At 39.4% G+C, this 14,088-nt stretch overlaps 2 protein-coding genes across 3 annotated transcripts in view; both read right to left on the minus strand.

The window, feature by feature from the left end:
* nlgn4xa (neuroligin 4 X-linked a) overlaps positions 1–11,698 on the minus strand; it is a 46,640-nt gene extending 34,942 nt beyond the window's left edge. The window contains exon 1 of one of the 2 annotated variants that reach the window (XM_089008580.1): positions 11,254–11,698. In XM_089008580.1, the coding sequence (XP_088864706.1) occupies positions 11,254–11,698 (445 nt within the window). Of the gene's footprint in view, positions 1–8,066; positions 8,174–11,253 lie in introns of those variants that run through there. The other variant, XM_089008588.1, reaches the window with a different exon arrangement.
* A 79-nt stretch (positions 11,699–11,777) lies between these two features.
* pudp (pseudouridine 5'-phosphatase) overlaps positions 11,778–14,088 on the minus strand; it is a 46,541-nt gene continuing 44,230 nt past the window's right edge. Inside the window, exon 5 of the mRNA XM_089008616.1 lies at positions 11,778–11,907. Coding sequence (XP_088864742.1) covers position 11,907 — 1 coding nt within the window. The 3' untranslated portion in view covers positions 11,778–11,906. The remainder of the gene's footprint in view (positions 11,908–14,088) is intronic.

Consider the following 14,088-nt stretch of genomic DNA (forward strand, 5'->3'; position numbering starts at 1 on the left):
ATTATACGGCACACCACAAATGTCTTGCGGCCCGTCAAACAATGGCAAAAAAAACACCCCAAAAAAACAGGGGGGTAAAACAGTGGTTGCCAAATAAGTGCTTGGGGGCCATTTGCGGCCAAAAGGAAAAAAAAGAAAAAAACTAAATAAAAAAAACCTAAATAAATAATAATACAAATAAACAAATACATGCATAAATAAATAAATAAATAAATAAATAAATAAATAAATAAATAAATAAATAGATAACTAAATAAATAACTCAACAAATTACTAAATTCATATTAAATATTTGAAAATATCATTCAAATTAAATAATCAATAAACAAATAAATAAATAAATAAATAAAGGTAATTTGGCTCAGGCAATAACGTGCGTTGAAGGTGGGCAGGAGAAGGGAGGTCATCAGGAAAATAGGTGCCATTATGACTGATATATTTATTTATTTATTTTATATATACTAAAGAAACTTTCTCTAATTTTGAAGACACAAACAAACCACTTGTGATTTACTTTCAAATTGCTTCAATTTTAGAGATCAAAAAAATTGTTTTGACCACTTTGTGCTCTGCAAAATCATCACATGTATTATCCTCAAGTCAACTGTTTGAAAGCGGCTCTTATATCATTCCATTTTTTTCTGCATGTGGTCCTCGGAAGGAGACCACCAATCCAAATGTCTCTATACAACTTTACAAATGTAACAGAGACACTGTTGTCCAAAATTGTAGGACGTGATTTATTTCTGGGGGTAATTTTTCACCAAGATGTTAAAATTTATTCAAACCTTGAAAGGTGACTATTTTTCCACTTTTGCTAGATATCCAAATACATATGCCCTTTTCACACAGCCAATCATTTCCAAAGGATGTCCACTCGTACGCCTTCCGTTGTGTCTCTTCAGTGCCTCCCACAACTGTGCTAAGAACACCCTATGACATTCTAAGCCCAATGGCCACTTTTCTCTCGCAACGACCCATTTTCAAGCATCGCACTGTTCAAGTACGGCTGGTGAATTGGAAGTCAAAGTAATTGTCTTTGTCTCCCGGTGTTGACATTTGGAAATGCATTTTAAAGCAAACACCGTTTTTCCTTTGCAAAAAAAATGCCAAATACAAAAAAATAAAATAAAATACACTGTACAAGAAAAAAAACAAAAACAAAAAAGCAAAAACTAAACATAAACAACAACAATAAAAAAACAAAACAAAAACTAAACATAAACAAAAAAAAAACAAAAACAAAAAAATACAAACAAAAATTAAAAAAAATTAAAAAATACATGTTGCAATTAGGCCACAGAACGGAAAGTTGCATGAAAAGGACCTGAAATACAAAAAAAAAATCAACAAAAAAACAAATACACCCTACAAGAAAAAAAAACACAAAAAAAAAGCAAAAACTAAACATAAACAACAACAATAAAAAGCAAAAACAAAAAACTAAACATAAACCAAAAACAAAAAATACAAACAAAAAACAAACAGAAACAAAAATACAAACAAAAACAAAAAATACAAACCAAAATAAGCACAAAAAAACAAAAATACATGTTGCCATTCAGCCAGAGAACAGAAAGTTGCATGAAAAGGACCTTAAATACCAAAAAAAAAATCAACAACAAAAACAAATAACAAAAAACAAATACACTGTAGAAGAAAGAAAACACAAACAAAAAAGCAAAAACCAAACATAAACAACAATAAAAAAACAATAAAAAGCAAAACAACAAACTAAACATAAACCAAAAACGAAAAATACAAACAGAAACAAAAATACAAACAAAAACAAAAAATACAAACCAAAATAAACAAAAAAAAAAATAAATACATGTTGCCATTGCACCAGAGAACAGAAAGTTGCATGAAAAGGACTGATTATTTGCTTCCCTGGTTTTCCAAAACTAGTCCTCATTTTTAAATGTGCCTGTCCCTTCTATCCGCCATCCTCCAAAAATGTTTCTCTTTTCGTCAAATCTCGCTCAACTTTATCCCGTCATCTTTGGCGCGTTGACTCCCCTTCTTTCAGTCCGGTTCTTCTCTGTTTATTTGTCATTTCTTTGTCTTCGCATTTGGACCAACAGCGACTGTCACAGAACCGAGCAACAAGCCGAAACCTACTCCCCAAAAATTTTAATTGACGTTTCCACAAACCCAAAATCCGGTAAGAGCGCTCATCAGTTTGCAAGGTTGTTGGCCAAAAAGGCTTTCAGATGGCGACTTTCATTTCATCTGCCCGCCCCTCATTATTAAACCGTTCTCCATTCAGTCGGCCCTATTTTCCGTTATTTTTTTCCTTCACTATCTGGTGCTCGTATTTCACTTCTTCCTTTCATGTCACCTTCTGCCAGGTGGGAAATGGGAGAGAATAAGGAGAAATCCCAGCGGGCTGTTTCACATTCACTTCACTTTAGGTCAAATGGAGGGAAAAAAAGAACAAAGAAAGAAAAACAAAGACGTTTGCGCTATAAGTTACACCAGCGGTGGTGTTGAATAGGATGGGTTGTACCCTCGCGTGGCTCTCTGCCATCTCATCATCGGTTGGATCCATTTAGCTTGTGTTTACTAATGAGTCACCTTGCGACTGGGAGTGGATGACAAAGGTTGAACATGTCAGGCTGAAGAACCAAATCAAACAAATGTAAAATATTTAAAAGCTACAAATCAAATGTATTATTCATTCTTGTTGACCCTTGCTCAAAAAAACAAGCGAGGCCTTTCCAATGCTAAAAAATGTACTATGTAGCGGACAGGTCGAGAGAAAAACAGACTTTCTTCTGATGGAATGGGCCAGATTTGACTCCCGGGCCTTGACTTTGACACCCGTGGTCTAAAGTGATAGCAAAACCGCGCATCGGAGTCAAAGAACCATGTCTCTCTCAACTGAGACACTGGCCTAGGGGGCCCGGGAAGAGCCAATGGTAGCCTTCGTTGTTAGCTTTTAGTTTTAATATAATTTCTGCTATCAGGTATTTACAATTAAAATAACACTCTTATCTTTTTGGGAAGACCACCAATTAATCACAATTTTCACTCTCTATTCCTTACAAACAGCAAAGGAATTATGGTAATATCTTCAGAATGATGTTAGCATCAGGCTACATGATCAGAACTATGCTAGCATGCTGAGTGATTGCAAGGCAAGCAGCTCTTTTGAATCATGGATCTTTTAGTTTTAATATAATTTCTGCTATGCGGTATTTATGATTAAAATAAAACCCTCACCTTTCTAGGTGGATCACCAATTAATTACAATGTTACTCGCTATTCCCTACATAAAGCAAACGTAACGTATTCAGAATGACGTTAGCATCAGGCTACACGTTCATAACTATTGGAATTAAGTGGTTTGATGAAGTGTTCCTTTCAAGCAGTCATGACATCAGAGTGTGTACGCTATTTTCGGTGAGCGTACAGATGAGTCAAATGCCGAGAGGAGATGAAGAGACGTTATCCAGTAAAAGAGCAGAAGCCGAGCAGAAGATCCCGCCGCCTCGGGCTGCTGCGAAAGGGGAGAGGAAGAGGCTTTTCATTTTCAGTATTTTGTTCATCCTCAACCACGGCTTGTTCTTCAAATGATACCCTCAGCCCTCAAGGGACCAGCTTACTTTTTCACACCAAGCACGGCGTGAAAAAGTGGTTGACACGCAGATGGAAAATATATATATATATATATATATATATATATATATATATATATATATATATATATATATATATATATATATATATATATATATAAAATTGAATGGACATTGACAATTGCAATTGAACATTCACTTAACTTCATTTTTTAACACTAACTTTTTTGACAGTTGAACAGAAGTCATTGTCCTTTGTTGTTTGTCGCCATTTTAGAAAAAAAATGTACAAACTAGCCATTTTAGAAAATTGGAAGGTTCATTCAGTCAATGACTGATATACTAATTTGATGTTCCTAATTGAGCCTCTGGATGGCAGCACTTAGCATACACACTACTGCCCAATGTATTCATTCTACATGCGGGCCACACGTTATTGATTTTATGACAGGGAGCTGCGGGCCAGATGAAAATTAATCACGTCCCACATTTGGCCCCCGGGCTGGACGTTGGACACCCTGGTCTCAACCCTCTGTTGTATATGCCGAGCAAACATCGGCACTGTTTCAGTAATCCAATTTCAAAGCTCAACCAGTGATCCAAATTTTTTGTTCTTCATGTACACGTACTAACAAAGAATGCATTCATAAAAAGTTTGGTCTATACTGGCAAGCATCAATATTTCAGTCATCCTCATCAATAAAACCAAAATGCCCTGCACCTTCCTATTGTCACAAAGCCTTTCAGATCACAGGGATTGCCCATACCTAATCACACTATCAAGAATGTGTTGTCATTCTGTGTGACATGCTCATGTAATCACAGACATACATCGCTCAATTGTTTTCCTCTCCTCCGACACGGGCTCAATTTACCGTCCTAAATCCCTCATCTGCTGACAGGCCGCAGACTCGAACATCAACGTGATGCCAGCCCTGCGTCGGGTGCATGAGTATTTCAATCAGCTAGACATTTCTACTGATGTGGATTTGGTCTTACGAGAACTGAGAGGCAATAAAAAACACACACATGGGAAAAAGGTGTCTTGGGTGTACCCCGGGACGCGTGAAGGGTAGTGATGGGAAAACAAAGCTTCATGAAGCACTTGTGATATTTTTATCTCCTCCAGGTGGTGCTCTTGGTTTAAATGTAAAGGTTTGTGCAAAGGAAATGCATTAAGGTCGACTCAGAACCCACCGAACTTTCCCCGGTGCACCTGACAATTTAGTAACTGAACATAGACTCCAATTGAGACTAGCTAAAAGCAGGTCTGAGTTGTCGCACAGGTGGTGCAATGCGATTTTGTTGGATTCCATCGGACACATTTTGAGCTCAACCATACCTGTCAACCTCCACGGCTCCATGCCCTTAAGAACTGTCGTATTTTCCCTTACAAAATACAAAATAATCGTACACTATATTTTTGTTTTCAAACGTGTTTATTTATGTAGTTTAACATGTTATATTGTACATGTGTTTCGTTATATTCTGTACATATTCTTTATAAATGATGAAATTACAAGTGTTGCTTAATTACTACAGTGTTCTCTATTGTATGCTATTGTATCATCGATAAGTTTTCCACACTTCTACGTTTTTGGCGTGGCGCTTTGCATCTTTAAATCATTGAAACCGGAGGCAGGTACTTTCACATCTTTTTTACAAGCAACGCAATACGAATATTTCACACCATTCTTCGAAGCTTGTATCAAGCCCTCGTATCGTCCTGACTTGACGCTTTGTTCACGTGTGATCGGAATGATGCATTGGGAAATCCCCAGGCGGCAGACGCATGCGCACGGTAGCATCAAACCGCTGGCTTTGTTTGTAACGGAAAAAGATGATACCGAGATAGAAGCTACCGCGCCAAACTCGTTTGTGTCATGATCTGGTTGGCGACCAATGGGGGGCGTTGTCGGCCCCGCCTGCACCTGCACAGGTGCTGGTCGACCCGATCAGATTGGCGACCAACGCGTCAGCCCTGCCTGCAGCCTCGCAGGTGCTGGTCGTTTTAATCACTGACACTTAAAAGGACACCCGGCACGACCATCCAGTGTCGGTTCATTGTTTGCTGCTTGTTTGTTGCATGCATTGTGTATGCTGTGCATGTGTTTGTTTAACCTTGGCGGACTTTTACTTTTGGTCTTCTTTTGATACTTTGTATTTTTTCCGTTCAGATGATTTTGATGTTTTACACTTTGTTCCTGCTGACCTTTATTTTAATACAATTTGTCAAACAACTTCCTGCTCCCTCCTGCCTGCTTTTTGACAGTGACAGTTTGACTTGATTGATTTGCCGTTTCGTGATAGTCTGTGTATACCGGATGGGACCCATAATGGACAAATTTGCGTTTTTCCATACAGGTTTTCTTGTACATCGTACACGTATTAAAATGCAGAATAAACGGCAAAAACGTGGTTGACAGGTTGACAGGTATGGCTCAACTGATATTAGTAGTCATTCATCGTCATTCATCAGCATAGGATTATCCGTTTAAATCATGGTTAATAAAATTGCGCACCACTACTTGCGGCCATCTTGGGGGAATAAATACCAAAAACAAAGACAACTCAACCCATATTTAAAAATGAATAAATGATGTTGGTCATCTTCAACCTACGTTGAAAGAAGTGGTCGGCGCTAAGCAGCCTGCATGCATCCTTTCTCAAAATACGCAGCGGGAATTGTCTCCATGCATACTGTATACGTATTTGAAAAATGAATACAATTTGAACAACTGCGCCTTATAATGTGATTTAGAAATGTCAGGGTTTTTTTTTCCTGGCAACTTGCCCATCTCCCTTCTGTCAATGGTGACCTTTCACAAAAACCACTTCTATTGCTCCCCGAACAATGCAATAAAGAGACCTCTGAAATTTGTGTGGTCATCATGCAGGGTGGAGCTGGCTTAGAAAATGAGGATTTTTTTGTTTGTTTGTTTGTTCCTACAAGAATGCAAAATCACATTCACATTCTGTTTGAGTCTACATGCAGCAACAACAAGAAAAGCGCAGAGTGGTGGGGGCATTGAGTAAGAAGGAGGTATACTTGCATATGATGGAGTAAGGCTTGTATTTGGCTGGGCAAGAGCATAAAATAATGATGGGAAAACGAAGCTTCATGAAGCACTTGTGGTGTTTTTTGACTCCTCCAGATGGTGCTCTTAGTTAAAATATGGACTGCAAATGAAATGTCTTAAAATCCACTGCATCTCTAAACCGAGAGTGCCATCGAGAGGACTCAAAAACTATCACAGGTGCTTCAGGGGGCTTAACTTGCCCATCACAAGACATTAGTGTTGAAATCTGCATCTTTTCTGCAGTAGTTCGCTTCTAGCGTTGAGGAGAAACATAAAATGTTAAAAATTGTAACGTGTCTATAATTTTTAATAACGAAGCTGCGATGCGATTTGAACATGCAAATTCATTTGCGACACTCAAACTATGTTTCACTTTGCTTCGGCCTGCCTTGAAGAGAGCAGTCAAGTGCAGATTGTTGGGTGGCAAGACAGATTCCCTTTCCCCCGTTTTCTTTGTATGATGCAAAACAAATGAAAAAAACGACCTTTTTCACTGCACTTGTTTGATTTCTACAGTAGTTCAAAATTGCTACTGTCGTAGCGGTAGGCAGAGACAGCTTTTTAAGAACAGCAATCAAAATTGATTGCCTGTCCCAAAAAATAAAAATAAAAACACCCCCAAGGCCTGCTGGGGCCCATGTGTAAACGGGCAGCAATTTTCCAAGATTAACAGGAATTGCTATTTTGAATTCCTAGGGAAAATATTGGTATTACTAAATGCTTTAGGGCCATGTTTCAAAATTCTCAATCATCTAATCGCTAATCAATCCATGGTGGGCTGGCTAGTCCCCTGGCTAGGTCTGAATTAATTCTTTGGATTCTTTCATTACCAGTGTTTGTTTTGTTCCAACTTGATAGAGACTGGAGGGTGTTCCCCTCCAGCAGGAGCACCCGTTCTTGTTCCCAATCAGTATTTAAGGACTGCAAAGTGGCCTCCCCTCTGTCGGAATACTGATATTGCTAGCTGTCCTCCTTCAGGTGTTATTTTCGAGACTCTATTGCTTATGTTGCTTGTCGTTTTTTTCTGTTTAGATGACGTTTAATTGTAATTTTTTTTTCTGGAGATTTGGGCAAATATTTGGTTATGCGTTTGGACTTCATCCACCCATTTTATTCATTCATTCATTCATTCATTCATTCATTCATTCATTCGTTCATTCATTCAGTCAGTCAGTCAGTCAGTTAGTTAGTTAGTTAGTTAGTTAGTTAGTTAGTTAGTCAGTCATTTATGTATTTAGGTGTGTTTATGTATGTGTATTTGTTTTCATTTATTTATTTATTTATAATTATTTTCGTATTTTTGTATTTATTTTTATTTGTATTTTTTTATATAGTTAGTTGGTTATTTGTTTATTTTATTTTTTTCCTTCAATACATATTTTGGTGACGTATTTTATCTCATCACCGCTCAGTTCGTCCATGAACTGCATCAGTTTCTTGTTGTTTCAAATTGTCCATTCGGTACACAGGCATCAGGATTCGTTCCCCATGGCCATTCTTCTGAAGTTAATCGGGATCTGCAGAGCTTGCTGGTATGTGTTGGAAGAGGGAAACACGCAGGATAGGAACACATGAGAAATTCAACACCCGTAATTGAGCACTGCGGTCGTTTTAATGCCCGGCAATAACTATAATCACAAGAGAGTCAGTCATCAGACATATTCAAAGGTATGCTCGGCTGGTACTCGGTTTGACCTTATTTTCACGTCAGTAGGATTCTTGCATGATTATTGTGGTCCACTACTTCCCAAAGCCGTTCCAGTGAAGTGGATGACTTTTAGAACAGAGAACATGATGTCCATATTAATAAAGGGGTTATTTATAAGAAATGCCACTTCATGGTAGAAATTTAAGATAAAACCTTTATTTGACTTGCAATGGTGGAATTCCCAATTTACTGCAACTAAAATTAAGAAAGAGAAAAGAAAAATAAAAAGTATATAAATATATACAAATATAAGGATATGGATGAGTGACATACCGTTTGGCATATGGTGTAATTGCAACGAGTTTGGACTGAACCTTTAAATGCAAAATGTAACCTGGACCCACTGACATTATACACCAAAAAAAATGTCGTTTCAAGTGGCGGTTATCTCAAAAGAAAAGTCACGAGCAGAACAGCAACACTTCATCTCACACAAAGTGGCCCTTTGCTCGCCTGGGGGATACCTGTGGCGTTTTATCTTTTCTCCGTAAAAGGGTAAGAAGGTTGGTTATTTTGATTGACGAAGAAACAGTTTGCCTCGAAAAAAAAATGTGTTTTGGTTCAGGAGAATTCTTTGACTAAATCCCCATTTGGGTTGGAAACAGGTTGTTCGTCACGCGGCATAAATAAATAAATCAATAAATAAATTGTGATATTGTTTTTTTTGTGTACAGTTTCTCTCTGCGAGGGTCCCTCAAAGTTTCATCATCTCACCGTATTAATCAATATACAATGAGACTTCAACTTACGAACTTAATTGGTTCCCAGACAGAGTGTGTAAGGCGAAAAGTGTGTATCTAAAAAAAATGTCCCATAGGAAACCATTAAAATGGGAATAATCCGTTCCCGGGTTTCCATAAAATATACTTTTCAACTAAATAAGCCTTAAAACTACACACAACATACCTTATTCTATGTATAATAAATGTGCTATTGTATTGCAATGAAAGAAATACACTGAATTGTATCATAAAGTCACTTTATTTATTTGTGATGGTCATTTATGGCTTGATGGAATGGTGTTGGAGGTCAAAGGGAATTGCTGTTTGGAAAGAGAGGCGCATTACATGAGGACTGTAAAGAAATAAACTGTGTTGTAAAATAAAGTTTTATTGACCTTTTTGATGGTCGTTGATGGCTTATGGAAGGAGAGTCACCATCCATAAGGACTGTTGGTAACTTAACCTCTGGTGCTGTTCGGTCGTGTGCTTCCGCCGAAGATCACTCCGCCAGCCGTTGTGGGTGTGTATTATGAAAATAGTGCTTATTATAAGGTTTAATTTTCAGAAATTTGACGTTTGTAAGACGAAAAGTTTGTAAGTTAAGGTGTTTGTAAGTTGAGGTCTCACTGTATTTCTACCCAACAAGTTCAAAATCAGAAGTCAAAGATAGATCATTTGTTCAATCGGAGTTGAAATTATGCGAAAAAGGCTACTTTCCGCACCACAAAGCAAAACAATTTTCATATAAACGCAATGCTGCTTTATTCACAGGCAGCCGTGGCTGCTGTTGTTTTATGTATCCACTAGAACAGGGGTGGGCAAACCTTTTGACTCGCGGGCCACAATGGGTTCTAAAAATTGACAGAGGGCCAGGAGCATTTGGAGAGCGTGTTTGGGCCGGATATACTAAACCTAAAGCATTAAATGTAGTGTGTGCAAACCTCATAGCACAGTATGAACACTACAACCCAATTTATTAACTAACAAATGTGAAAAATAGCCCTTATCAGTTCATAAATTTGTCTCAAAGAATATGCAAGATATAGCATATACATACTATTTCGCAGATACTGGGAGGAGGAAATGTAAATAGATTAAAATAACATACGCGCTGTGATTTATCAAGAGCTAAAAAAGCTTATATTACAGAAATGACAGTGTTGATTGATTGATAAAAAAAACATCCGTATGACAATAATTTAAATTGTTGTTCAGACAGCTGTCGGTCACTCTTTCGTTAAATCCGAGTTCCGGAAATGTTGCCGCTTCAAACCGATTTATGGCATCTGGAATCCTGAACGTTCATATTAGTATTATTGTTTATTGCATGCGTAGGTGTTGGAAATGGGCCAATTGAAATGTAATTAGACAGCACTTCATTAGAATTAGGAACTGGATCATAAATCAAACCTCAACCGCGTGTTTTACTTTTTCTCAAGCGCTTTTTTTAAGACCGTTATTTCTCTTCAGCGGACACTTGTTCAACTCTTCACTCAAATCAAATTATTAGTCACCGAATTTCTCAATCCATGTGAGATATGGCCATCGGCAAATTTCCTTCATTGATCCTTGACTGACAGGTTATTACAAAAGGCCAAATCGCGGCGTGGAGTAGGGTAAATAAAAGATGATGGGAAGCGAAGGGAGCACTTACTGTATGTACGGCCTGTCAATCCCTGCGGATCTTCAAGCATTGATTTCACCAACCATCTCCCCGCCCTAATGTTTGAGGCAACAGTAGCAAACTAACAGAGGCGATTATTGATCTGAACATTTGGATTTCGAGAACTGTTTAACGTCGCAGCAAGACAAGCTTCGCTCCTGCAAATAATTTTGCCGGAACCGCCTGCTCCCTGACTTCGACATCCAAGTGGTTACGTAACATGCGGCTACATAAGCCAACAAAAGTGACTGAACTATTTCAATCAGAGAACTAACTTGGCTCTATCACACTGTTGTAGTACCTTTAAGTCGCGTTGTGGGATTTATTTATTTTATTTAATTTTTGGGACACACACTTTTCGCCTTACACACTCTGTCTGGGAACCAATTAAGTTCATAAGCCAAGGTATCACTGTATTTATGAAAAATTGAAAATACCGGTATTCCACGAAAATCCGGTGGACTTTCATTTCTGATGAAACAAAAATTGTTGGACTTACCATCCTCAGTGGGGACGTAGACGTTCAGGTAAAGGCAGTCTTCGCTCTGCTCTTGCACGTAGGTCACAAGCGTATCCAAGTTAGCCGTGAACCACACGGGTAGCATATCGTTGTGGAGGAAGCGATCTTCCAAAAACTGCGGGCAAATGGCCGCAAACTGAGTGGCGTTCCTGATGCCCGGCCAGGACATGGGGGGCTCGGGTGCCTGAAAGCGCCGTTCCCCGGTTGGAGCCAATGCGTAAGGGATCCCCAAATACTGTTCCACTGGTCCCAGGATCTCATTGGGGAGGGTGACTTTCACTCCCCGTAACTTTCCGTAGTTGGTGGTTACCACGGGGTGCTGTTCACCTTTGATCGCGAGCGCGCAGATGGACACGAATCCTATCCAGAGCAGCTGGAACGCCATGAAGGAACGCATCCACGAAAGGCCTCCGCAAGGAGACATGCTCCCACTGCGTTGAGCCAAATCTGACGTTGTGAATGTCCACCCTTGGGTTCTCGCCACGCACCCTTTGTTTCTTTTTGCTTCCTCAGGCTAAAAGCTTGGAGACAGAGACAGCATGCTGGTAAAACGGCGCAGCTTGTTCAGCCTGACTCGCTCGGGTCCGAACATCCAGAGGAGAAAAAGAGCTTGGATATGGTTGCCTCAGGAATCTGAAATAGGACAGCAAACACGAGTGCTATCAGGTTTGATTAGAACCATGTTAAATGCTCACAAACAAACCAAAACACATCAAGTAGCTTTCAACGGCGGCACCGTGGTCCGTTATTGTTACGTGGCTCATTTGGTTCCGGGCCCCACAGAAAGAATAAATTGCGAAAACAATTAACCTTGTTTTCCTTGATGGCAGGACGGGGGAGAAGTGAAAATTCTTAACCCTTTCACGCACCCTCTAATTCTATTACATGTGATACACTGTCCACTAGTGATGGGCAAATGAAGCTTCGTGGAGTGATACTTTTTGACTCCTCTAGATGGCACTCTTAGTTTAAAGATACAGTAAAATTTTAGGACATTTCCTTTGCACTAACATTTATAATTAAACCCAGATCTCCATCTGGAGGAGTCAAAAATATCACAAGTGCTTCATGAAGCTTCATTTTCCCATTACTACTGTCCACTGCAATATTTTTTCAAGGAAATAATGTGCAGCTAAGCTTCAAGGTCACCACAGGACCTTGCATAGGTACAAAAGACCGCCGACTTCACATCCGACTTCATTTAAGGACAAGCCAGTCGCTTTTCAAACGTGATCTGAAGCTGATGACTGCCCGAGATAAAAGTCGAGGATAAACAGAGCCATTCAGTTGGGTGACTCACTTCACGTCCGACATCAGATCAACATCGGTCTCCACAACTGTCCTTGCCTAATCGAAACAATTACGTTTAATCTATAAGAAGTGGCATGATGCCTTTTCCCGAAGGAGGCCAGCAGTACTCTGCTTCTGTCCTAAAAATATGCAGCTGCTCTATTTTTGACAGACGCCTGGTCAATCCGTACAGGGCATACTAATCGTGTGCGGGTGGGTGAAAGTATCTGGGGTATTTTTTATTTTTTTTTTTTTTACCCTTAACGAAAACCCCGCAGACCATTAATGGGCAGACAAAACGCTCCGCTTCTGAGAGCCTCCCGGTGGGATTTAAAGCTGTGTGCAGGCAGAACAAAGCCGCAGCATCGTCAGGAGCTAATGGGTTCAACATGCTGGAACTCAACTTGATGAAATATGATGTCTGGAGATTGTCCTGAAGCTTGACAGTAGGCAACTCTGTCTTCTGCAGTACTTTGTACACAGTATGGGAAATGAATGAGTGAATTAACATTTTTCTTGAAGTCCGCCATCGGTCCATTTTGTTGTCCACCTTTTGGTGACATTTCTGTCAAATCAACACCTGAACCCTTCCACGCAGCCTGTAACCTAATAACATGGTAAACTGTACACGGAAGTGAAGCTTCATAAAGCACTTGTGATAGTTCTTGAATCCTCTAGATGGTTTAAAGATGCGGTGCATTTTGAAGACATTTCCTTTGCACGAACCTTTATATTTAAAGAGCACCAGGTGGATGAGAAAAAAAAAAAACATCATGTGTTTCATGAAGCTTCATTTCTCCATCACTAGTAACTGCCGTCCGTCTCTGAAAGGGTTCGACTCGATGGCCTAATTTTTTTTGCTGCCATCTAGCAGGCCAACCCCAAAAGCCCAAATCGGCTACAGATATTCAAGTGAAACGACACAAGGTAAACAACAAAAGTGTTTCTCCTCTGGCCCGGGAGTGTAATAGGACCTTTCAAGTCAGCAATTTGGAGTCGCCGTGGCAAAAATTGATGTCACCTTTTTTTATTCAATACAGGGAAGCGGACAAATGATTCTGAAACTTGCCATCATGACGGTCAACACAGCAAGCGCACATTTATTGAGAAAAATACAGCAGGGTGCTCATGGGTAATGTCAAGGTACGTACATGTTTTGAGTATAGAGATGAATATTAGTATTATTATTATGTCCGCCTGAGGCATGTTTACAGCAGGAGATTTTTTGCCGTTTTGATTCAGACATCATTTGCTACTGATTTGAATGCGCGCAAATGTAATGATCTTATCAAGCAGGATATCGAAAAGGGATGGTGGCCACGTCTGCGTGGCAGCAAAACAACATCAAAGGTGAAAGGATAAATGTGGCGACACTTTTGTCACTTGCAATTGCTGCTTCTTATTGACGCAATATAATGGGCTTATTTGTTTTTTCCCCCCATGTACCGACGTTGTACAGTATTTGTGTTAATGTGGTACGTAATATATTAATTGTCTTTTATGGCGAAAGAGGTAGGTGGGGGC

Source organism: Hippocampus bargibanti, linkage group LG01 (assembly GCF_051943395.1).
Source record: "Hippocampus bargibanti isolate YZ-2025 linkage group LG01, ASM5194339v1, whole genome shotgun sequence".
Taxonomy (NCBI): Eukaryota; Metazoa; Chordata; class Actinopteri; order Syngnathiformes; family Syngnathidae; genus Hippocampus; species Hippocampus bargibanti.